Source organism: Psittacula echo, assembly GCF_963264785.1.
Source record: "Psittacula echo genome assembly, chromosome: 7".
Classification (NCBI taxonomy): Eukaryota; Metazoa; Chordata; class Aves; order Psittaciformes; family Psittacidae; genus Psittacula; species Psittacula echo.
Window position 1 is genome coordinate 9,718,622 of NC_137740.1, and position 25,182 is coordinate 9,743,803.

The 25,182-nt window shown below is 42.6% G+C and overlaps 1 protein-coding gene across 1 annotated transcript in view; it reads left to right on the forward strand.

Moving 5' to 3' along the window:
• TRABD2B (TraB domain containing 2B) overlaps positions 1 to 25,182 on the forward strand; it is a gene marked incomplete at its 3' end in the record, with an annotated part of 297,475 nt that overhangs the window by 166,798 nt on the left and 105,495 nt on the right. Inside the window, exon 4 of the mRNA XM_080624083.1 lies at positions 10,008 to 10,182. Within this exon, the coding sequence (XP_080480209.1) occupies positions 10,008 to 10,182 (175 nt within the window). The remainder of the gene's footprint in view (positions 1 to 10,007; positions 10,183 to 25,182) is intronic.

The following is a 25,182-nucleotide window of genomic DNA, read 5'->3' on the forward strand; positions in this document are numbered from 1 at the left end:
AGTGCCTGTTGCCTTCTGAGAAGCGTATGATAGTACTTATAACACAGCATTAAAGATCCATATGCTAACCCCATGTCAGTAGTCAGCCTCTCTAAAGAAGAAAAGGGTTACTGCCTCACTTCACAATGCACTTGTTGTTTATAAACTGCCAAGTTATGTACCCCTTCAAAAATGTTATCATCCTGCATTTAAACAAGTCCTTTAAGATTTAAGGGTCCTGATAATTCTAATTACATCATTAACTTGCCCTGTTCTCATTCTGGATAAAATACAACTGAATTTCTAGCTCACTTCTCAAATCGATCAAAACTATCTGTGGAATGCCTCAGCTTCAATAACTGCAGAAACACACAGCTGAGACCATTAGGTAGAGTGTTGAATGACAAGCAGACCTAATTTGTCCCAGGAATGGAGTTTTATCTAGGGCAAAGAAAGATAAATCCATAAACTGAAGGCACAGCTATTGTAACGCAACGCTTTGGAAGCATCTTATCGTTTTCAGCTCTAACAAAGTGCAGGCGAACTGGCACAGCCTCTCGTTCTTCCAGGGAAAATGATTATAGGCTTTCCAGTGAAGCAAGTGCAAGGTTGTCCCAGGCGCCAAGGGAGCCAGTCCCATGAGTTTCTCATTCTGGATCCAGGGAAGGGGTCATTAACTCTCCCAGAAGTGTCTGTTAACATGACATTGATGGCAGTCCTGATGCTGCCCGGGTGTTTGGTGACACGTTTGCTCATCACTGCTTGTGCCCCCTTGTCTCCCACCTTCTCTTCTCTGGGCTGTAGTACAGGATCCTGCTGTTGCCTTCCCATAGTTCACCAGAGCTCCTGATCTGCTGCGGTGGGATCATACTTTCTTTCCACTTGCACTTGAGTTACAGCTTTGTGCCTTGGTATACTGTGAGCATTTGGAAGTAAAAAAACAGAAGTGCAGCCAAAATTTTCAGTCTAATTTTCATATTATGTCAGAACAGGATTCCAGATTGGAGCAATATTATATTTTGGCTTATGTGTTTCAGAAAATTGGTTACAGGTCCATATTGTGAGAGTTAAGTCTACTTGTTGATGACAGTGCTGGGGAAAGCACTGCAGAGATTGTCTTTTTATTAGGAATCTGGAACATGCCCAGATAATTTCAATGCTACAAGTTTTGAAAATAGGTTCTTGCTTGAAACTTTTTATTGCTTGTTTTCATTTAGAGTTGTCTTACCTTGGAAGTTACTTCCTTCCTCTTTCCAGTTTCCATGAGGAAAGCAATGGGAGAGGAGAGAAAGTCAGAGAGAAATTGGAACAAGGCATTTAAAGGCAGAGATTTTTCTTTCAGCGACTGCTGTGTTATTAGAAAAGGAACATGTTCACCTTCAGAAAAAGGCTGATTTACATTAAAAACATTGAAGGATTGTTGACTACCTGTATTTATTAGTAAGGGAATAAACTATAAAAGAGTACGAAGGAGTGATTGGTAAAAACATTTGGAGTTCAAGGTAGTAGCATGCTGCTTTCTGTGCATTGCTGTATGTTTGTTGTAAAGCATTTACTATCCCTTCTTTTTTAAAGAGCTGGTTTATGAAGTGTTTCTTGGAAAAACTTGTTCAAGAGAAATGAAAAATACTTTTTAGTTTTTTAAACAATATCTTGTGGGTTCAGTGTACAAAATGCTTTTCCTCCCTTTGTTTTATCCAGAAGATGTGTTTGTCACCTCATTGTGATGGGGGGGGGGGGGGTAAGTGGAACAAGGGGGCACTTTGCTTGTCCTTGCTGACTTGGCAAGATTAGTATTAGACATTATCTGAAAAGACTGTGTTCTTGGGTACTCCTTGACACAACATTTCTTGGTCTGACACTATTATTTTGCATTACTGAATAGCAAACACTGTAGATCAGGTTCTCCAGTGTAAACTGTTTGTGCTCTCTGATGGCAATTTCAGACCTGGATCCTCTCTGGGAGAGCTCATTACTGATAAAGTCAAAGTTTATACAGTTCCACCAGCTTAGATGCAAAGAAAGCAGTTTCAAAGGTAACTTAATTTGTCTTTACTTCACTGACTTCATTTGAACTATTCTTTAGTTTTCTCCTGGCTGGTCCCTCTCCCATTTCTAGAAGCTTTCTTGGAAATGTTCAGCATCTTTATGTCCTATACTGGACCTCTCAAACCTCACCACCTTAAACAGAACTGAAAGTCATCATGCCAGATGCCAGTTCCAGATGCCAGCATACATAGGAAGCTTAGGCTGGTTGGATTGGGAGTAGCCTGGAGTTTTGCTAGGGCCGAATGGGAAAGCAGGGCCATCTCTGCACAGCAGTGCCTTGTGGTGTCAGCTCCGGAGGTCTATCTCCAGCCCAGCTGCTGTTGTGTTATTAACCAGCTTTTTGCTCCTTGCTAAGCTATGTGATATTTTGCAAACCTTGCTAAGCTATGTGATATTTTGCAAACCATATCTCTTGGATCACACTTGCCTTGGGTTAAAGTTATGCTGCAGTCTTCACATAAACATTCAGGCTTTCCCTAGAATCTTTCTAAACAGGGATGGGAAGAAACTCATTGAAAAGCCCTGAACAATATATACTCAAGGCAGCCAAACCTGAGCCTGTACCCGCTACTGACCAGCTGTTCTCTCACAGTGTAACAGAAGACAAAATGAAAAATACCTTTGGAGAAACAATTGCAATGCTTTAATAAACCAACCCCAAAACCAAACCTTCTGGCCCCAGTTTTTTCACTTTATTGCCCTGCTTTGCCCTTTGATCAGTATCTTTACTCGGGTGTCATGGCAATATAATAGGTGATGGTTTTAGTGTCAGGACACAAAAAAAGAATATTCTTTGTCAAAGGAAACAGCATTTGGAAGGGAAATAGAAAAACTTGAACTTTTCCATATGTTTGCAAGCTCGTGAAAGCTGGGAAAAAAATATCCCAAAGTTAAAGGAGTTTTAAGTGAAGCAGAAGTATCATTAGGTAGTTAAGATTCACCCTCCCCACTGAAACCAAAACCTCGATTTGCATACACTGCAGGCTTGTCATCCTTATTCAATTAATGAACAGGTCCCTGTAATGTGGTCCTAAATATACACTGCATAGTTGGGGGAAGCTTGCAGAAAGGGGGCCAGGATCATTGTTCTGACTGTGTTTTGTTAAGACTTCTTTAATCAAAACATTCATTCAGATAGAGAGGCCGACTGCATGTTTTGGCATCACTACCAAGGGGAGCAGGGATGGGGTTGGGGTAAGGAGGGAGGGAGGCCTTGGGGGAGGGGTTGGTGCTGCTTGCTTCTTCTTTTGTTTCTTTTATTCTATGTGTTTGGAAAGCAAGGATTTACCTGGTGTGGGAAAACAAATAAAAACCATACATACAGGTTGTGACTTCTCAGGGATTTGGTGAAACTCTTTTTAACAGGGATAGAAGCATCACCCCCCAAGCTGTTGGAGATGCACAGCCCATCCCTGTGGCCCTTCTGCTTCTTTTCCCCCACCTTTTTCTCTTTTTGAACATGCTTTCCTTCAACCCAAATGTACGAGAAGGTAATAAAACCAGGCAGGACACACATCTGTCATTTGGCTGTGTGCTGCAGCAGCAGGATGGGTTTGGGGCTCCCCTGAAGGGTATCCATGCAGGTGTGGTGGGGAGTGAAGCTGCAGACTCAGAGCTCTAGGGGTTGCAGCCCACTCTGCCTGCAGGCAAGCTTACACTCAACACAGCAATGATCAGTTTTTGAGCCACCTTGCAGAGTTGTTCTTTAGAAGTATTGTGTACTACCCGTAGAGACTCACTAAGCTCTCAGCCCTTTTTCCCCCCTCCACGTCTTCTCTTATTCATAATTTTCCTCTATTTACACATTTAGATGCTTGTAGACCTGAGGTAGCCAATTTGAAACTCAGTTTCAGGCACCTCAGCTTTCACACTGAAGTTACCATGCCATGCCGGAGTTGGTACCCAAGCTAGTTTTAGATCAGGCAAACCAATTACAGAAAGCTTCATGGCATGAACTGTATTTGCAATGTATTTGCCACATATATGGATCCTGAACAGTAATGTGAGTGGGCAGGGATTAGCCAGAAGTGGTTCTCTAGAGCTGGTCCTAAGAAATGTGCTTGTTCTTAGACTGGCTGTCTTGGTACGCTCAGTCTTTAGCAGCGTATCTCCATGAAAGGAGTCCTCAGCCTTTAGGTCAGAGAGGATTAGATGTACCTAAGCAGAACAGAAATGCTGGAAGCTGCAGCAACACATCCCAGTTGCAACGACTTAGAATCATAGAATCATAGAATAGTTAGGGTTGGAAAGGACCTTAACATCATCCAGTTCCAACACCCCTGCCATGGGCAGGGACACCTCCCACTAAACCATGCCACCCAAGGCCTCATCCAACCTGGCCTTGAACACTGCCAGGGATGGAGCATTCACAACCTCCCTGGGCAACCCATTCCAGTGCCTCACCACCCTCACAGTAAAGAACTTCTTCCTTATATCCAATCTAAACTTCCCTGATTTAAGTTTTAACCCATTACCCCTTGTCCTATCACAACAGTCCCTAGTGAAGAGTCCCTCTCCAGCATCTTTGTAGGCCCCCAGAAAATAAGTTTAGGTTCATGAAGCCCCACTCTGGTGAACTCCCAGTTTACAAGACCACACTATTCACCGAGGGGGAGCTGCCTGTCCTTTTGCCTTGCAGTTTTTCAGGGCTGTTCCTTGGTTTCAGAGGTTTGGGACACTACAGACTTCTGCTAAGCCAAGGGATGTAATAGAAAATCAGTGCTCAAAACTGGCCTCTGGCTGCATGGAGAGCTGTCCCTAGGGAACTGCATGAGCACAGACTGGTGATGTGAAGCTTTCTGTGAATTCAAATCAGTCTTGAGTCCATACCCGAGTTTGGTGTCAGGGTATGGTTCTAATAATCCATTTTAGCAGCCCAAAATCCACCAAATTGACCTGCATATCCTGAGTATGATGTGCTGGTTGTGCTTTTAATATATTCTCAAGCTCCATTTTGGGTAGATGTTTGCCCTGGGAAAGGGAAAGGAGTGATGGAACTGACTTACCCAGAAGACTGAAGATTCCTTTTACAGTCCACTGAGGCTTCTAATGTATTACTTTAAATTTTGATGCTTAAAGAAAGCCATCATGAATTAATCACAACATACTTTGACTGGACACCATTTTGTGGAGCTCCTTCCTGGTCTCCTTTTTCCTGGAGCTGGAAGCTCATCTTGGCAGCTGACAACTTTGGGCTTTGGGCTAAATCATTTTGACCCAGCACCCCCTTGACTGTTGAAGTCTCCATCAGGATGGAAGCTCAGGAGTGCTGGAGGAAAGCCAGTCGAGTCAGCAGCAGCTACATCCTCCTTGCGGAGATGCTCTTGCAGCCCATTCACTTTACACTATTTGAATCCTTCATACCAGGCGCTGCAGTAAGTGGATATGGCTCTCCCAGATGCCAGAAGGGTCCATAAATCAGAGGGAAACAGGTGTCTTCAAGTGCCGAGCAGTATATTTTGCAGCAGTGCAGTAAAAACCGCAATGCCCTGTCAAGGCTGGTTAACGGGAGGGTATCCTCCCTTCATAAGCGAATGATAACTGGAGCTCAGATGTCAGCCTCTGACCCAAGAAGGGCTGGTGTGAATTTAGGGCCGTTCAGTTTGTTGGAGGAGCCAGCAGGTTTCAGGCCGCTGCTGTGCCGTCAGCTCTTGAGATCCTTATCTTGCGTAGTGCAGTCAACCGCATGAAAGTTCCTGACCTATGTGGTGCAGGGAAAATTCTTCAAAGCAGGATCCTTTACTTGTCTTCAGGCCCTGCCCACGTAAAGCCCATAAACTAGAAGACTAATAAAGAGAACCCAATCTTTATCATGTTTAGGAACAAAAATAAAAGTATTTGGCATGATGTGGGACAACTCCCTGCTAACAACTGGATACAAGGATTACTAGCTTGGAGGCTGAGTCCTCCTGTCAAGGAAAGATGGATAGTTTTGTATTGAGGCGCTGGACTGGAACTCAGGAAGCTGGTGGCCAGCTCTCCACATTGTTGTAGATGTCCTTTGTGAATCTGGGAGTGCCTCCTCCTATTTTCTCTATTTAGCCTGGGAATGCTCTGAGGAGAAATAAGGCCTTTTTTATTACTGAAATTCCATTGCAAGGATTAGTGATGATACTGTACTTGCAGCAGTCTGGAGTTTGGACATTGCACAGGAGTGAGGCTGGAAAGCTATTAGGTAGCTGCTGATTAGGAGACAGTGGGAGAGAGGAGTCTCAGAAGCCAAGACAGTTGACCAAGACATAGGAAGATAATGACAGGAAAGATTTTAGGATCACTGTACTTTCCATGGCAGGGGTTGGCATTCCATTTCCCTATCTAAGCTTCCTCTTCTCCACCTGCAGATAGACTTATGATTGAAGACCACCACTGCCTGCACGCAGGCAAAAAAGGGCACACAGCCATTGTTGACGTGTTGGTAGTGTTAGTTTTCCATTGACATAATCTTGCAATTTGAGATTTGAGTGCACATTCCAGAAGTAGGTTATCATCACTGGAACAGACCAAGGATAGAAGAGGTTGTCAGAGGATCGGGAAATGTAGTGTACAGGAGTAGGAACGATAACGCTATTCCTCCACATCTGATTGTGATTTGATACTGGACTGAATCTAGAGCAGTTCCACTGTAGCCAATAAATCCAAAGCAGGGGAAAAAAAAAAAAAGAGATAACCAAATTTGATGGTTCTTTTATGTGTCTAAAAAAATTGTTTGCAGATAGATATTCACAACCCTGGCACTGTGCCTCTGCCCAGAATATTTGTCCAAATATTAAAAACTAGTAAATAAGAAAATGTACTTAAATGCAGTCCTGTGTTCATGAATTTTCAGCTAACTTTGGCAGTAAGCCCTAAATGTGATAAAAGACTCTGCACCAATATATTTGGCTTTTCTCTGCTTGCCTTTTTTTCATTTCTTTGTCTCTATAGACAAAGCTGACAGCACAGTGGAGATCTTGAGATACAGCTGATGCATTTTTCTAAGCCAAAGTATGTTGTTAGCTCTTCTGCTAAAGATTGCAGCAGATTCCCAGCCTCCTTCCACAAAGTATTTGTGGGAAGAGAGGCTACCACTGAGCATCTTGGACTTCGGATCTTCCTTTGGGTCCTTCAACAGCAAAATTCAGCCAGTGCCTTGTATGTAACATCAGGTTGGAAAGTATTGCCATTTTACAGATGGACTTTTGAGGGACAGGAGGGATAAAGCCAAATGTTTCAAAGATACTTAGTGAAGGTTAAGTGCCGAGTTTCCTTTGAAGGTCTAAACCCAAATGATATGCTTGTGATCATGCAAGAGATTTGTATCGCCCATGGGAACACAGCCATTTTTTCAGGATAGTGTCATAACCACTTCACGGTCCTTTCTCTTTCTTCCTCCTAAAGCTCCAACTGACTTCAAAGGTGAAGAATTACAGCCTGCATCCCACAGCACTGTGAGCTCAGATGTGTGTACGGAGCTTTATCCACCCATATTCCATCAGGGATACTGACTCAAGTAAAATTACGCAGGCAATGTGGAGGGAGAGAAATTTCTGTAAGGCTGGGACTTCTTTTTTGTTGTCATATTCCCTTCCTTTACCCTCACAATCTTAAATAAAAGATGCAGAGTATACCTAATGACTGAGTTGGGAGTCCATCTATACTGTTCCTAGGAGAACTGCAACCCAAAGTAAATAGGAATAGAAAAAAGAAAGAGTTCAAACTGACTGAGTCAAAATACTCTTTCTTTTGAACACCTCTGAATGAAATACATTACTGAGTTTCCATGGGAAATATGTAGCATGCATGTGTCTTTTTATGTATATGTATATGTATATGTATATGTATAGTTGGTTGGATTGTCAGAAAACTGAATAGCTTGCAGAGATTGGACTGAAAAAATCATTTCTCTCTTGTCATGTGTATCTATTGCACAGTGAGCACACACTTCAGGTGACGGGTTGCACTGTGTTTTACTGCTGATCCAGCTGCTACTCACCTACATGAACAGCAAAATTAGGCATTCGGATTATTCAACAGTCACATCATCCACCCCACTATACAATTAAATACCAGTGGCAGTATTCAGCTATTATCAGATCAGTCCCTCACACCCGTTGGCACAGCAAACGTCTCATCAATTCACTCTCAGTTCAAAACAACAAATACCTATAATTAAAGTGTTAAAATTAATTTTTAAAGTGAATGGAAACAAAAGTACTTGCTAAAGGGAAGGCGCATCCCTCTGGTGCATTCTTTAGCCCATCCTTTTAAAATGACTGGTTTTCTTTTTCAGACAAAACCCCAACAAACTTAAATTCTGGCTGCAGTTAATGGCTTCCTAATTGTGTGTAACTGTTTCTTGACTTCCTGATCCCTGTCTGGTGGTTAGGAATCCAAAGGGTTTCTTAAATCAACAGGAGCAGCTGCCTCCTTGAAGCCAGGCATGGTGTATGTCACTGACTGTGGAAAGGAACTGCAGTACAGGGAGAAGGGAGGTGATTAATGGGGCCAGTGTCGTAGCTCAGAATGTGGTTGCACTACTGTGTAAGGGCATACTTACTTCAGTCATTTATCTTCTGTCCTCTGCCACACACATACAGAAACATGCATGTATGTTTTATTTTTGACAATCATAGAAATACAGGAATGCACAAGGTGCATTGGGACCTGTAGCTGATGATGTGCCTCTAGAGGTGATGCCGTCCTTTGTTTCTTGGACAAGTTTGTGAAATGTTGACAAAACCCAGTCCTTGGTTTTAAATTTATCTCTCAGCCACTGGAAAACTCTTTCTCACAGAAGGGAAAGAAGGAAAGGGAGGGGAAAAAAGGCAAGTAAATGGCTCCATTTTGTGTATTTTAGGTTAGATAGGATGAGGAACATGTTGGATGTGGAGGTATTATTGCAAGTGATGGAGTTGCACAAGCTGAAGAAAGGTGCTTTCATTCTTGACAAAGACCCTCTTGGTTAGAGTCTGATCACAGCTTCTATCCTCGGTATATCTAGACCCACAGCATCAGAACTTTCCCCTGGCTGGAATGGGATGCACAAAGTCATTCAATCCCCTAGCACTGCTGCTCCTGCTTTGGGTAAGAGCAGGTTGTCCCTGCTGGCAGTGCCATACTTTCATTTCCCCAAAGCATCTCAGGTGATTTAAGGCCAGGTCCCATCAGTTCCCAACCTTCACTTCCCTTCAGCCAAAAGCAGGGAAGAAGAGACTTATGTGGGTGTTGATGTTCCCCAAAACTTTCACTTTGCATTTCCATCTCTGAAGGCTGCCCTCACTCCTGTCCTCTTAATCAGAGCTCTTGCTTGTCTGTCAATCATAGCTTGGGTCTTGGCTCATTCCTGGGTCTGCTCCCCTGACTCAAGCTGTCCCTGGGGTTTCAGCCTTTCTTCTGCGCCTGTGAACATCTCTCCTCACAGAAACTGGGACTGAAGGAACAGTTCTTGGGGAAATCCCTTCTTTGGAATGTTCCTGGGATTTCTGTGTTGCAGTGTGTGGTTTTCTCTGGCACGACGTAAAAGTATCTAAAGCTGCAAGGAAAATGAGGGGTTTACCCTGTTTACATCTTCATGTATCTGGATTTGCTAACCTTCCCTAGTTTTTAACTGTTATGTTATTAAAAAGGAGCATGTACAAGCCAAATCTTGCAGCCCTTACTCAAGATCATGGTGACCTTGGCTGAGCACAGATTACAGAATTTGTTCTGGTATTAAATAACCCATGAACTGTGTTGAACAAGGTGTAACATTCAACAATATCCAAATAAAGGGTTTAGTAACTCACCCAAATGTAACACCTAAAACTACATTCTGTTGAAGGAATAGAGAAGAGAAAAGGTTCTTATTGGTGATTTGTTTTTTCGTTGTTTCTCACAAGCTGTTGGGTTTTTTTGTATGGTAGTGATGCTCAGGTGGTTTAAATAAGGCTGGATTAAAACTACCAGTGTTTTGGGGATTACTTAATCACTGTCACCTGAACTACGTTCCCTCTCCATTTCAGGTACCTAACTTCATCAACACAACGCTCCCACCACATGAGCAGGTGACAGCTCAGGAGATAGACAGCTACTTCAGACAGGAGCTCATCTACAAGAGGAATGAGAGGATGGGGAAGAGAGTGATGGCGCTTTTAAGGGAGAATACAGATAAGAGCTTCTTCTTTGCTTTTGGAGCAGGTAAAACTTTTTCTATTTTATGTGGTTATTGTGATTGGAAGTGCTCTGAATATTTCAGGGTTTTTGTCTCTGATCCTGTGGAGAGGTTTCTTTGGGGGCTTCCCTTTGAAGCAGAAAGGTTTTTTGTTTGCCTAAACCTACTTCTAAAACACAGTGAGTTGATGTAGGAGGTAGGTGTGGGTCCAGCCATGCTGTGGACAGGCCCTACTCCTTTGCTTTTCATCCAGTTGTAGAAATGTGAAGCTGTTGATGCTTTTTGCGCTGTTGTGTTTGTTCCCTTTGCAGCCCAACCTATGGGCTGCTTTGGGTATGCTCACACCATGTTTGTGTTTGTAGCTACAGTGTAGGAGGTAGTTGAAGTGCCTTTAAATTTGCAAGGCTGGGTACTGAAGGTGGTGACTTTGGGAGTGCAAACCTTGCTGTGGCATTCGCATGTGTGTGTGGCTCATGGTGCTGGCCTGGGGTTTAAAGCCTTCTGGGGTTGATGTAGTTCCTGTTTCTTGATGGGTGACTCAGCTACTTTAGTGATGTGTCTGTACAGACTGGTGGTTTTGGACCTCGCACAAGTGTGTGAGTTATGTTTGTAGCTAAATGTTAAATCATTAAGTAGAAATCCAATGTGCCTGTTTAAAATCTCTCCATGAAGTCTGCAGAACAAAGATGTCTGTAGTACTACTATGAATCTGGGACAATACGTGCTACTGTCCTTTCTTTCCCTTTTAAAATGTTTTTCCCTTTCCAGTGGAATTCACATTTTTGTGTCATTAAAGTATAAATAATAACTGTTCAGGAGAGTCCTAAGCACCAGCTTAAGTGGCTCATTGGGCTCCCTCAGCTTCAAGGAAGCCTGAGACTTGCATTGAGAACTGATCTGCTCTTCCTGCTCCCTCTCCTTGACAATTTCTCATTCTTTGACAGAACTTTGCTTCTCATCCCATGTCTCTCACTGTGAACTTTGGCAACGACTCACTTTTTGCTACTCACTTCAGTGGGAATTTTGATTAAAGGCTGCAAGGTTTAGCAGAGACACATGCGTTTTGATGTATTTGTTACTTGAGTGTATTCAGACTGAATTTTCCCAAGCTTATTTAGTCTCAGGCTTGCCTGATATTTCTGTCCGAGGAGTTTTGTTTAACTGTTTTTACAGTAGGAAGATACATCATGGCAGTTCAGAACTGGGCAGGGATTCACAAAAAACCAGATTGGAGCAAAGTTCATCAGAGATTATTGAACACAATGGTTTTGATTTAGTCTTCAGTTTTGAAAGTCCCTTAATCAGTATATGATGGAGCACAGAGGGTAAACTGGACATTGTTGCCTGCTTGTTCTGCTCCATACACACTTTTCCTAGGCATCAATTACAGACTGTGGCTTGAGACAGGATCTTGGGGTAGGTGGGTCACGAATCCAGTCCATTGCAGCTATTTGTCTCTGCTAATAACAGAAATGAAATTTAGCAAACGGATACTAATTCTCTAGAAAGTGACATCTAAGTTGTGGGAGGTTTGAGATTTCATTCCCCATCAGCCGTTTTTGGTGATGCTGAAAACTTTCTTTGTTGCTGGATTATTTCCCTTTCCCAGCACTGACTGTAGCAGGACAGAACAGACACATGCAGCTGGGATTATGGAAAACCAGGGCACAGGAGACACCAAGGAGAACTTTTTGGTTGCGTTCTTTGTTCCAGCATCCCATTGGTGTTTCTCACTGAAGCAGGCCATCCCTGCAGGCCATATCACTCTAAGTACAATTAATTCCTCCTTTCTTTTCTGGGATGTTTTGTTGGTTTGTTTGTTTTTTTTTATTTTCTTCATGCATTAAATAGTGAGAAAATGATTAATTTTTCAATGCCAGAACTTTTTTGTGTGGCCAAAGTGCAAAGAAGTTCATTTTCTCTTAGGATTCAAATGGAGTTTTTCTCCTGAAGGTTCTTGTTGGGTTTTGTTTGTTTTTTCCCACACACTGAATTGTAAGAGTGGCTTTTATTGATCCATTTGTATTTTGCATTCTTATATCTACTACTTGAATAAGCCTATTTGAGGAAAGCACCTTGGAAAAACTTTCCTAAACACAGTGCTATGGACTGGGGCTGCTGTAGGAGAGAATCCTACTTGCATGATGATTCTTTTGGTCTCTGTGGCATCCTGTAACTCACAGGTATAGATGGATCCAAGGGGCTTGGGGAAAGGGTCCTACCCTGAAAACAGCCCTCCAGAGGCAGAGGCCCGCATGGTTACTCTGGTGGTCTCCCCACTCAGTGCCATGGGTGGATAGTTCAGCAGTGTCTAACACTGAATTACTATGATGGGCTTAAATTGCAGGCTGGTTTTGTTCAGCATATCTGTCTCAATAGCTGCAAGACATTTTATAGACAGGTGTATGTACTGTTGTTTAGAATAACAGCAAACAAACAAGAGACATACACAGGGGTCACCATGACCAAAAGCAATAGAAACCATGGCTGGGTTCACCTGTAAGACAAGATGATGGATATTCTTGCTGTCTGGTGGTGTGGGAGCCCAGCACTACTGAGCAGGAGGGTGCTGGTGCCTGTCAGCAGAAAGCCTGGTCAGTGTCATGGGTTTAGACTGGCAGAAATCCCTTCTGGGTTGAAACATGATAGAGCCTGAAGCTCTGTCCCCATGACAGAAAATGTGCTTTGCCATCAGAAAAACCATAGCTTCTCCGGTGTAAGCTGAATTCTCACCCAGCTGGAGGAGAATGGGTGGCTGCAGGTGGAGGGAGATGTGGCAATTCCTCTCACCAGTTCTAGATAACCTTAATCAAAGGCAAGATCCCGCACCCTGGTGTTGCCAGATCTGGCAGGTTGGGTCACCACTGGCAATTTCCCCACTGATTTCAGATGGAAGAGGATCAAACCCAAGGGAAGGTGTGAGAAATAGAAATTGCATGGAAATGGGTGCAGAATGCCGCTTGTGTGCAGCAGGAGTCCCACTGGGAAAAGCACCCCTGTTTTTCTAAGAATGCTTTTTTCCCAGTGGTGCGCATTGGGCTGATTGGAATGTGGCAGGCGGTTAATCTAGTTGCCTGTGCAACTCTAGATGTTTACAGCCTGGTTACTAGTGATACTATGCATAGAATTTCTACCTTCTTCATCCTGCCTTGTTATTAGATGAAGGCTGGCCAGAATCTTTCAGCTGGTAGGGTTTGGGGGTTTTTTTAGTATAAATTTGGGCATTTGGGGTAAGTGGTTTTTTTCTGTTTGCTTCTGGAAAAGCAAGTCCACTTCTTGCAGATGTTGATCAAAATCCCAAGTGATTGGGTGTCGTTCTCCTCTGTAAAGTGGTGGTCCTGGTTAAATTGTTTTGCTATGTGCCATTTAGAGCTGAGCTGCGAAGGCCTTGTGGTGCATCATATGGGAGGTTGAGAGTCTGGTCTGTAGCTGAGCGCAAGACTGTCAGGGAACAGGCATTTGAATATTCAAGCAAGCTGGGGTAGAACTTTTAGATCCACAAAGTGAAGCAAAGCATTTTTACACTGTTGAAACATTTTGTTGTTGTTGTTCCAGCCAGAAGCATTAAAACAAAAAAATTACACAATTCTAAATGGAGCTTTTCAGTTTTCTGTTGTTTTTAAATATAAAAAGTAGACTTTTCAATAGATTTCCCCCTTCCTCACCATCCGTGGCATTGCTCACAATTTAAATGCATTGGAGCAGTTCAGACTTTTAATTTATTCCTTTATAAAACATATAGAAGTGAAAATAGCCATTTATTCTTTCTACTTTCATTTCTTTCTTCTCTCCAAGAAAAATAACAGGCTTTGGGTAAAATGGGACCCACCTCTGTGCACTTCATTCTTCTCCTGCCAGGGTTTACCGTATTCAGACTTAATGTGAAAATCTCACCATCCCTATAGTCACAGTAACTATACAGTAGTAATGAACCAGCATTTATTGTTTGTGCAGTTAAATGATATTCTTCAGGTAACAGGCATGGCAGTTTTTCCCTTTGAATGAATAAAGGTAGTTAAATAGAGTGCTTTCAAGTGAAATCTGGGGAGTTGCTGGGGTTTTGGGTTTTGAAAAACCATCCTGGATTGCTGGGAATTGTTGATCCATAATAACAGTGAAGCACATTAGACTTGATATATACAGGCAATTTATAAAGGGCCATTTACAGAGAGACGCAGCCAAGAGCACATGGGTTGTTAATAAGAGTTAATATTTTGGCAACTAAGAGTATACACATGAAGTCAATGTTTAAGAAAAAAAATCACTCTGGCTTATTTCATTTTTATGGGCAAATAATTTTCAAGTAACACTTATGATAACAGATGGATAAATTTATGTCTGCAGTTAATTTCAACGATAATTTCCTTAGGATGTTTTACTTGCTTGCATTGCTTGCTTGCTTGCTTGCTTTCCTGTCAGTTTTGTAGCTGAGAGCTGGATTTACTGCTTTAGAAATTCGGATGCTACTCCAGTTTGTGACGTTTATTAGCAGCCAAATCAGTAGGCTTTAAGTCAGTGGGTTTGGTTATTTGAAATAATAAAGACATCATGGAGTCCAAGTACCATAGCATCTCCCACAGGAAAAGGGAAATCAAACTGTCTCTGAACCACAGTTGTGCAGTGAAGGAGATCACATTTTCCTACTCCACCATGTCCAGGCAGCCCCTTGTATCTGAGAGGTCAGAAGAGGCCCAGGCTGTTGTCCATGATGCAGTAGAAGCCAGAGCGGGCTGGCGACTGCATCTCCTGATGAAGTCTGTGTGTGTTAACAGGGATTGATGAGTGTGAGAGTCAGACCTCTCTCCCTCGGCTGTGGGCTTAGGTGGCTGAGATTGGGTACCTGCTTCTTGATGGGTTAAGTTTAAATTTCTGACATGATTGGCAAGGAAAAATAAGATAAAGACTCAATTTTAGATGTCTGTGTGCTCCCATGCCCCCTTCCTGCAGGTGTTCAATGCCAGGTTGGATGGAGTTTGGAGCAACCTGGTGTAGTGGAGGGTGTCCCTACCTGTAGTGGGGGGATGGAACTAGACAAGTTTTGAGGTCCTTTCCAACCCAAACCATTCTATGATTCTGTGAAAGTAAAGGAATTCGTCCCAGAGTAGGAACAGCAGACGTAGATTTTGATCATTTTTATGCTCAGAACAGATAAATTTCCTCCCCATCCTGCAGCGTTTTCTCAGCCAACATTGGGCAGGCAGCATCATGATCAGTAATGATTCTGATAATACGAAATTAGACTGTTAACAATAATAATAGAATCATGGGTTGGAAGTAACCTTTCCAACCTCTCGAACAATAATATTATGTATTGTTTCCAAAGTCTTTTTTCAGTGTTATCTGGTGGTTCTTCATAATGGGACTCAGAAGTGGCTTGCACTATGTTTTCACTAGGGAAGAAGAGAACTGCACAACTACTCTATAGGGTGGAGTTGGTGTGGTAGCACAGTGAGAATATAAGATCTTTTCCTAGTCCTCAGCTCCAGCTCTTTCCCTTTTGCTCTTTCCTCAAAGGATTGCCTGGGGAAATTTCAGCACCTATCATTTTAGATGCTGCAGATACCAAAGATTGGAACAGACTTGTCCTTCACTTTCTAGAGTGACTAGGAACTGAGAGATGTCTCCAAGATGACTTCAGTCTTGTGTGGTCCTGAATCACCACTGAGATGTGCTTATTTTTTTTTTCCTCCAAAAACTAAAGAGCATCTGGGGAGATACCCAGATGATGTAGCTGTCTTGAACATGCTTCTTCCATGGCTAAAAGGTGATCACAACCGAGATGGAACATGATGGCTGTTGAATTTGGGTGGATGAGGAGAGGTGGAGGTGGGATTTTTTTGTTGCTGGAAACTACTTTTTCTACCCAGTTTGTGCAAGGAAAGGAAGTGATGGCTAGTATATGCAGCTTAAACCTGAGTCATTAAAATCCAGAGAGCCTTTGTGAAAGCTGCTAGCACCTGCCACCAGATCAGGAACTCGGGTTCACATATGTTACTTGAAAGTGTTTTTTCAAAAGGGAAATGCCTTGAGGCTGCCATCCAAGGGCATGCTGAGGGCTGGGGATTTACAGATGTTGAATATGCAAATAGCTGGTTTGCACTCTGAACGGGTGCAATGTTGTGTGCAAATCAGGCACAAAGATACACCCACTGTTGTGCTGCTAGGAATTTATTCAGCCTGGCATCAGAAGTCCGTTCCTCCATCTTCCAGGATTGTGTGGCTCTTTCCCATTGCCATTCTTCATCTTGGATTCTCTGTAGAACCTGAAAGAAATAGAGGATGAGAGGGTGGGGAAGGAAGTAGAAAGAAAACGCTTGCAGACTGGAATATAAAGAGACTTTATCCCCCGGGACAAGCGTCCTGATCCAGCACTGATTAGTGGTGCTACTGACATCACTAGTACAGTTCATCAGTGGGTTGTCTCAGTGGAGCAAGAAGTTGGCGACCAGTAGATTGAACTTGGCGAGCCTACAGAAGAGAAGAACAGGGTGAATTAACAGTTTGCAGATGCTAGAATTCCTTCTGCTCGTGTTTATTTGGGCATCCAGATGCTTATAGTGAGGTCGGCCTGGTTTTGCGTATGGACGACTTTTACCATTAGTTTTTAAGGCAAAGTATCACTTTGCTTTTAGAAATAAACTTGCATGCTAATTTTGACCAAAACCATGTAATTGATTCATTTAAAAGTCTGCGTTAAACAGGCAGTGCCTGATTCTCTTTTCAGACACTCTGTTGTAAATCAGGAGATACTTCACTGGGGAAAAGCTCATTCCAAGTGCAAATCCAGTCTGTAGCCTTTTAGAACAAAACAAAACAGAAAAAATCAAAAGGGAACTTTTTAAATTTACATTGGTCTTGTATTATGTGGTGGTTTGGAAGGCCCTGAGTATTTGCTTTTCACCTGGAGCTTAAACCGGCAAAGACGCCCGAGTTAGGGAGGCCAAAATAAACCTGACTGGGCTACCCTATTGTGAAAAGGGATCTACTGTTCTGAAGGCTGATTCCTGTAATTCTGATTTAAGAAAAACTCCTGATGTTAGTTGTAGAAACACAGTACAGCATTATGCAATGGTGAGAGCTATCTTGAGTCTGCTGTCACCTCTTCCAACCAAGGAAACAAGAGACACTGCAAGTGAAAGAACAGATTTGTGTAGCTGGATTTGCATTTCACTTTTCTCCTTCTGTGTCATGACCTAAACTGTTGAGGGAAGCTGGACAAGCCCTGGACTCTCCTTGGTGGTCTGGTGAAGAAGTCATTGTGCTCAACAGGAGTCCTGCATGGTCACTTCTCACCATTGTTTTCACCATTGCTCCACTGAAGGAGGGTACAGCCCCACATCCAGGCCTTTATGTTTGCTAGTTGCAGGTATTCAGGTAAATGTTAAAAGCAAATAAAATGGGCCTTGCAAACCACAGCGTATGCGTTTACCATCTCTGGTGTAATTCTTCCCGTGGTGAGTGGGGAAAGTTGCCTGTATGCAGTAGGATTTTGGTTTAAAGAAACATATACATTAATGTCAGCTCCTCTGGGTCCCTGACATTTTCATATTGTATTTATTATTATGCACATGCCAAGTTCCACTGTGTAAGTCTAATTCTGCCTGCCTGTTCTCAAAGAAAAGAAAGCTATATTGGCCCCTTCTGGCCTGTAACATAGAGAATTTGGCTATGCGCTTGCTGTATTTCTCTTCAACATTTAAGATGTAAAAATGTAGACATAATTCAGGAAATTTTCTCTTTTCAGAACTGCAAAGAATCACAAGAGATTTACACCCAGGGTTAAACACTCTGCTGAACAGGAATGGGCTTAAACGTGGGATGAAATACTCTTTCACCCACACACATATGCAAGAACCTGCTGTGGATCTGCAGGCCACCCTGTAAGCTCTCAAGAGATGAGGCAGAGCTTCCATTTAACTCTAGATTTCATAACAGGAGTGTTGAAATTAATATATGGATGCCAGACATCCATCATCACTTTCCATCCCAGAACTGTCTCATCAAAAGATTCTCAACTAGCTTTAACAGTGCTATTGGGAAGATTTTATAAGGGCAGTGTGGAGAACCCAAAGACTGGCAATGTTCCACTGAGGTTTCTGTGGGATGCTTGTGTGGAAAGCAAACAGGATACAGATTGCAAAAGATCCAAGGATCCTGCCTCAGCTGGGATATGTGCTACCTGCAAGGATTTAGGTGTCTCCACACCTGAGTGTGCTTCCAGTAACCCTGCTGTATGGTGGTGTCCCAGAAGAGAAGAAAATTTGGCTAGCCAATTTCCTTAAATTCAGAGCCTGTTATCCTAGTATAAATCCTTCAGAAGTCTTTCACATCAGTTTGTGTTCATGTTCCTTTGTGCTGAGCCTCCTGCCTGGGTGCTTACACTGGTTATTACTGGTTATTACTGTCCTAAGGCATCCCAGACCAGGATCGCTGTATCCCCTGCAGCTCCCCTGTCAGAACCTCAGGCTATCAGAGCAGGAGCTGGGAAGGGAATTTAGTAGGGCAAGGAACCAGTTTGCATTGCTGGTTGTGTTGGTTTCCTACAGGTTCAAGCTATTTCTAACCAGCCTTGGGGCCAAGTTGCAGGAGGACTGCCTATGGAGAAGAACCAGTGATCTTGATGCTCTGGAAGTCAGGGCATGACTGCTGGCTAGAGTTAGTTGTTTTGCAAAAATAGATGTAAAACTGAAAGCTTCTAAAAGCCTGGCTCTAATTTATGTGGATTTCTTGAGGATTTTTACTGGTATGGAAACTGGGACTGGAGATCTCATTAAACTGGGCGTTCTTGTGAGGGTTCCAGGTTTTCTTGGTCATGGTTATGCCAGGAATACCATCAGAGCAAACTCACTGAGAAAGGATTTATGGATTTGGAATCGGATCCTGTTCTCACTGAATTAATGGTAGTTCTGCAACTGACATCAAGGTGGCTGGCATGCACACCTGAATGAGACATTTATTTGTCATCCCAGTTCTTTAATCTGCACTGCTGCTTTCACATTACCTAGAAACATCAATGCCCTCTTTATAAGCCTGTTAAATCCTAGTTCCATTGTTGTTTTCTCTGGTAGATCAGAAGGGACGTGTCAAGGAAAAGAAACGTGTGTGCAGTGTACCTCTGCCCAAAACCAATATTTAAATATCAGAAATGTAAAGTGAAGATAGAATTACTTAGAGAGGCAGAAGGGAAATAATTAGTGCTCCAGCCAGCAAGAAGAGATGTCGTAAACTTTAGTTATTCACCTCTCTTAGACATTCAAAACACAAACTCTGCCACTGTTCAGCTATTTTATAGAGACCTGTAGAAAGCAACAGAGGTCTGTTGGACAAAATTGCTCGGGTAGTAACTAAAACTGGGCTCAAACCCAAGTCCAATAGCTGAGCTGCCATCTGAAATTGGAAAACATTTGGGTTCATGAAGCCTGAATCTCTGCTCCCTTTCTACTCTGTGCAGCAGACCTAATGAAACCATGAGTCTGGGCTTGACTGATGGGGAGTGAGAAGTAACTCCAATCCATGGGAAAACACTGCTGTTTCAAATTAGTTTTTAAGAAAATTAGTAACAAAACTTGAAAATATGGGAATTCTTAGCAAAAATAGAGAATACCGATGTGCTGGTACTGGGGTGCTGCTTTTGATAAAGCTCCAGAGCTATGGCTGCTGGAAGCCTATAAGTGACTGGCTTGGAGGCAGAGAGTCCCATAGGTCTGGCTCTTGGTAGACAAGTTTGCTAGAGAGTTGTGAACTTAAAAATGGCTAAGTAGGATTTCAGAACTACCAGGCTTCACTTTTGTCAACTTCCAGGCAGGCAGGGGAGAGAGGAGGCAGGTGAATAAGCAGAAATCTGGATGAATCTGTCTTGGAACTTTGTTTTTCAAGAGATATTCAGTAAAATCCACCAAATGCTTTGGTCTCGATTAAGTCATTATCCATAAACTGACAATTATCCTTCCAGAGAACTTTCAAACACATTTTCAATCTAAACACAACATTTTGGTGGAGTTTAGCTTTGGATCTATCCCTGGCAGAAAAGTGAAGTCTCCACCATTTTCCCAGAATAATGTTGCAGGCCTGAAACTTGTATCTGAAATAAATAACTTGAGGATTTTTAGTGTTTTTCTTCACTTTATTATGGGAAATACCTGAAATACTGAGGTTTGCAAACTTTTAAAACTTGTATTTATACGCTGAAGGTAAATGGAGAGAAAAATCAAATGCCACCACTGGGTTAACTCGGTATGAAATTCGGCACCAGTTTTCAGTATTTATACATAATTCACATTCGCTTTGCGTTTTTCCTTGAGGTGTTTGAGGTGCAGTGAAACTGCTGTGAGGTTCTTATCACTTAGCGATCTGGTCTGGTTCCAGTTGAAAACTTTGCAGTACCTCTCACTGGGAGGATTGGTTTAAAAGGAGCAGAAATCTGCCAAAGAAATAAAGACTTCGTTATTGACATCAATGCTATTTTTAATCTGGTTTCCTAAGGAAATGAGGCTTAAGCAATCACAGTATTTGTGAGTATGTGTGTGTGTGCGTAGGTGTGTGTGGATATGCCTTTTCCCCCTTGTAAATTTTTCATCTGTTGGCTGATTATAACCAAACTTGATAGATGGTTAGAGCCTCCAAGATAATAAGGTCTTGCATGCTTCATGACAGTAAGTGATTGGACAGGAGAAAAAAGAAACTCCTATCGCGCATGCACCGGCAGAGCACAGCATAGCTCAACTTTTATTAGACCTAAGAAAATTCTTGTGGGAGAGGGAGGAGAGACTCATCTCCATAGACACTGCATTTTATGGGTTCCTCTGTGCGTGGGAGGATGGAGCATGTAGTACATATATCAGTCATATAAGTCATATATACATATATAAGTCATGGCATGGGTTGAACAGAACAGTGATTTTTAGAATTAATAGTTATTAACCAGAATGTCTCAGGAGCCACGTGCTACCTCTGGACTGCCCTCTAATGAGGTGTTCATTCCCGAGGCCAGAGCAGTATCAGGGCAGGTTTGTAAATGTGACCGAGGCATGGCTCCAGGACTCTCTATAAACCTAATGAGTCGTGGGCACTCAAACTGTGCAGTCTCACTATTGCTAATTGGCCAAGTGTGCCATTAACCGTGCACCAAAACGTTCTTAAGTAGCCAAGGGGTGAAAAGAGCATCAGAAACCCCTAGGAGTCCAGGAGGCAGCCTGGGGCGGCATTCCTGTGTGCAGAGTTCAGGAACGCTTTTCCCAGAATGAAGGTCATTCCCTTGAGAGCTGAAACAGCCCCACTGGCATTGGGAGCAAAAATAAGAAACAAAGGAAAGAGTAAACCATTACCTGGAGGAAGATGGTTTTGCAACATCACCTTATCACATGAGAGGATAGTTGTCCATTAGCAGTCGGCGAAGATGCTCAGAAAGCACAGTGATGAGGAGAGTACTTGAAACCTTTCCAGAGCAAAATACAAATGGGGATCAGAAAAGCCAAGACAGAGTTAGTTCTTAATTTTTATTAATTTTCTTTTTCCTTAAAAATGAAGATTATGTATCTAGTATCTTGGTAACAGTGATAACTTGGAGTGGAGCTCTCCCCCTTCGAACTGTAGGTGCCTGAAAATTCAGTGCATCTTCTGTATAAGATCATGGGGTAAGATCATTTCAAACCCCCAGAGGACAAATCCTCCCACTTATCTCAGATGCATATTTTAAGATGGAAGGAATCACCCTCTAGAGACATCTTTCCACTGACTACAGAGGAAACCTGGAAAACTGGCCTCCAACAGATGAGTAGGATTAATTGAACCCTGAGAATAGGAGTCAAGAATTCAGGGTGTTTTGTCCTTACCTCTACCTGACCTTGAGCAAGCTGCTTAGTGTAGTAAGAGCTCTCTGAGCAATGTTTTGCATTGCTGCCAATGGCAGATCCCTACTAGTCCTGAGGAGAACTTACAAGCAGAAGACTGACACAGAATTGCTTTCCATCATGCTTCGGAGAGCATCTTGGCATGGATTCCAAGAGAGCCCTCTGCCACCACATCTGGAAAACTCATCCAGGGCTAGGTTTCAGTGTTGTGGGAGTTGTAACGTACTGTAGCAGTGCGCAACTCTTGCATCCTATTGTATGATAAGGTTGAAGCCCAAAGTTGTCCAACTGTTTTGTTCATTGTTCAGATCCCTCCGTGAGCCCCACTGCACAGTGAAAACTTTCCATGTTTGTGATTGCATAGGAGAAATGTGTAAAGCGTTTCCGTCTTTCCTCACATCTTGGCTGGAAGGAGAGAAAGCCATGTAGGAGCAAGCACAGTCATTCGTAAGCTTGGTCTGCCTGGAGCTGTGCAAGGGAAATGGAACTGTTGACGAGAGAAGGCTCTCCTTTCTGTTCATCAGCAATGGTTAGCCCCTTTGCAAGGGAATAAGCAAGCAGTTAAAAGAACAAAAAATGTTTTGACATACCATGTGTCTGATTTTTCACCGTTCTCTTAAAGCAGCAATGCAGCCAAATCTATTTAAGTGCTGTCAATGAGGAATGATTCAGACCTGGAGACCCTCCGAAACAGCCTTCTGGTAGAACTTGCCTTTTTGCGCGCAAGACATGGATCAAAACATGAAGGTGTGTGGGTGGGTTTTTTGTTTTGGGGTTTTCAGTATTATGGAGAGCCTCAGAAGATAGCCTCCCCTGTGGGGCCACTCACTAAGTCTGTAGTGTTTATTCAGCATCTCCCTCTAACACCAGCATCTTAGAAGTTATCTTCCTGAATTTACATTCCCAGTTCAATCGTCTCCCACACAATAAAAGCTCCAGTGTTGGCTTGCCTTTGACTTCTGTGCTGCACAGCGCTCATGTCAAAAGGGAGCCCTTCCTCCTGGCCTTTTTGTTTTGCTTAATACCTGCCAATCACCCCGCTTGCCATTGCCCAAAGTTTGTTGTCTTTGCAGCTGGTCACAGCGTGAGCTACCAAAAACCTCGCTGAGCTTGACAGGGTATTCTGTTAGCCTAACCCTAACACACGATCTTCCACCTCCCCAGCACACAAAGGGCCTTTTCACGGGCCCACTGCAGCTCGAAGATTTCATTTCATGTGGTACAATTAATCTGTATTTATTGCCACTTATCTTAAATGGCTAACAATATCAAGAGTTTAAAAAGTGCTTGCAATGTCAAACTGGGTCAATTAAAACTCTACTTAAAATATTTGCACAACTTCTAGCCTGAAAGCTGCCCCCTCAGTCTGCTGGTAACCAAAATGGTTTAAATAAATACACGCAGCTTGAGGAGGAGACTGGTGTTTGGTAAAATTCCCCTTGATATTTTGGTAGGATCCAGGATTAATTTCCTTTCTCCTCTTTTTTTATAAAAGGAGAAAAATGAGCCATTTTGGAATATTTGGAAGATTGCTTCAGTCAATTAAGAAAATCTCAGGAGATACCCTCAAAGCTTTTAATGGCAGAAGAGGCCATTAGATTGACCAATATGATCTCCTGGAATTCCATCCTCTTCTTCTGTGGACCCTAATTGCATGTGTTTAACTCTGAGCTTCAAACCATGCAGCAATTTTACTATTTTCTTTAAGCTCCTTCAGTATTGTGTGTGGGCATGGGAAATAAAGTACTAAAACATGAAATACTAAAAAGTTACACTAGTAAAAGCTGTTCTTTTACTATTTAGGTTGGGTTTTACTGAAGTTTAAAGGTGACTGGAAGAATCCACTTCTTCCCTTCCAGAAAAGTCACCGGTTTTGTTAAACTCATTTTGCAGAATGGCCTTTATAAATAAGTGCTGGTGAGTTGCCCGTGAGAACTTTGACATCGTTCAGCCAAGGTTGCACCGTGTTGGGATGGTGGCACATCACATGGAGGGAGTCCCAGGAGGGATCCCCAGGTAGGGCTTAGTTGTTTTGGATGTAGGAAACCCACAGAGTAAGAGCCTTCTCCTTAGGCTGGGGGAATTAACAGCCTAAATGTCTGTCCACATGGAGCCATTTGGACTGTAAGCTCTGATCCTCGAAAACTTACACGTACCGTGAGTAATGACATTAATGAGTTTGATTTCCTATGGGTTTAGGTCATCTGCTCAGATTCCCAGCAGTCTAATAAGGTTTGAACTGTAGCTGAGGCATTTCTATTAATTAGGGCATTTGTAGTGTCTTTATGGGTCTCTTGATGTTCCCAATAAGGCTCACCCTGCAACTTTTCTTTCCACATGACAGACTGGTGAGTTATCCAGCCATCTGTTTCCATAAAATATGTAAGAAAAGACTGTCTTGGAGACAGCTACTCTTCTGTCTAATAGATTTGCAATTTGCCCATGGGTTCAGAATATTTCAGGGGAGATCATAAAAACAAAAGTATATGCACAAAGGGACAGCAGGATCCTGTAAGCATTATGTTCTTTGGAAGCGAGGCTAAAATGAGATTGCCGTATTTAGGCAGTGTAAATACTGCACAACTTGAGGACACCAAATGGGTTTGATCATTTCTTCCTGTGGAATATTTAATTAAACAAATCCAGCTATCTCAAATGATCTGTAAGTACCTTTTTATAGGTTAGGAAACACATCTTGAAGGATTGCTTATGTGTAAGAAATGACATTTAAAAATAGCTTTTTTTCTTTTGCTGCTTGCCATCCATGTAAAGAGTGTGATTACATCAATTTGGAGGAAAGCAATGGGTTCAATATTAGTGTTCTAATGAGCGCAAAGATACTGGCTTGTGGACGTGCTTTTATTGCTCATTAGTTGCTGCCATATTTGTTATTCTTCCTGATTTTGTTTTTAATCTCAGTCACTGTATCAAGAAGCCAGGTGATGCTGATGACTAATTACATCCCAGGAATGGGAAACAGCACAGAGCTGACAGCCTGCAAACAAGTCATAGACTGAAATATGTTTGCATAAACTTCGGGGTTTAAGTGCTTGCAAGCGGGAATACTGCAAGTTTCCCATTACTGCTTCTCATCCCCAGATTGCAGGGTCCTACGAGCCTGGTTTCAGACATGTGTGGCATGGAGCCTTACATGCCCCTGGTGCATTTTTATGATCA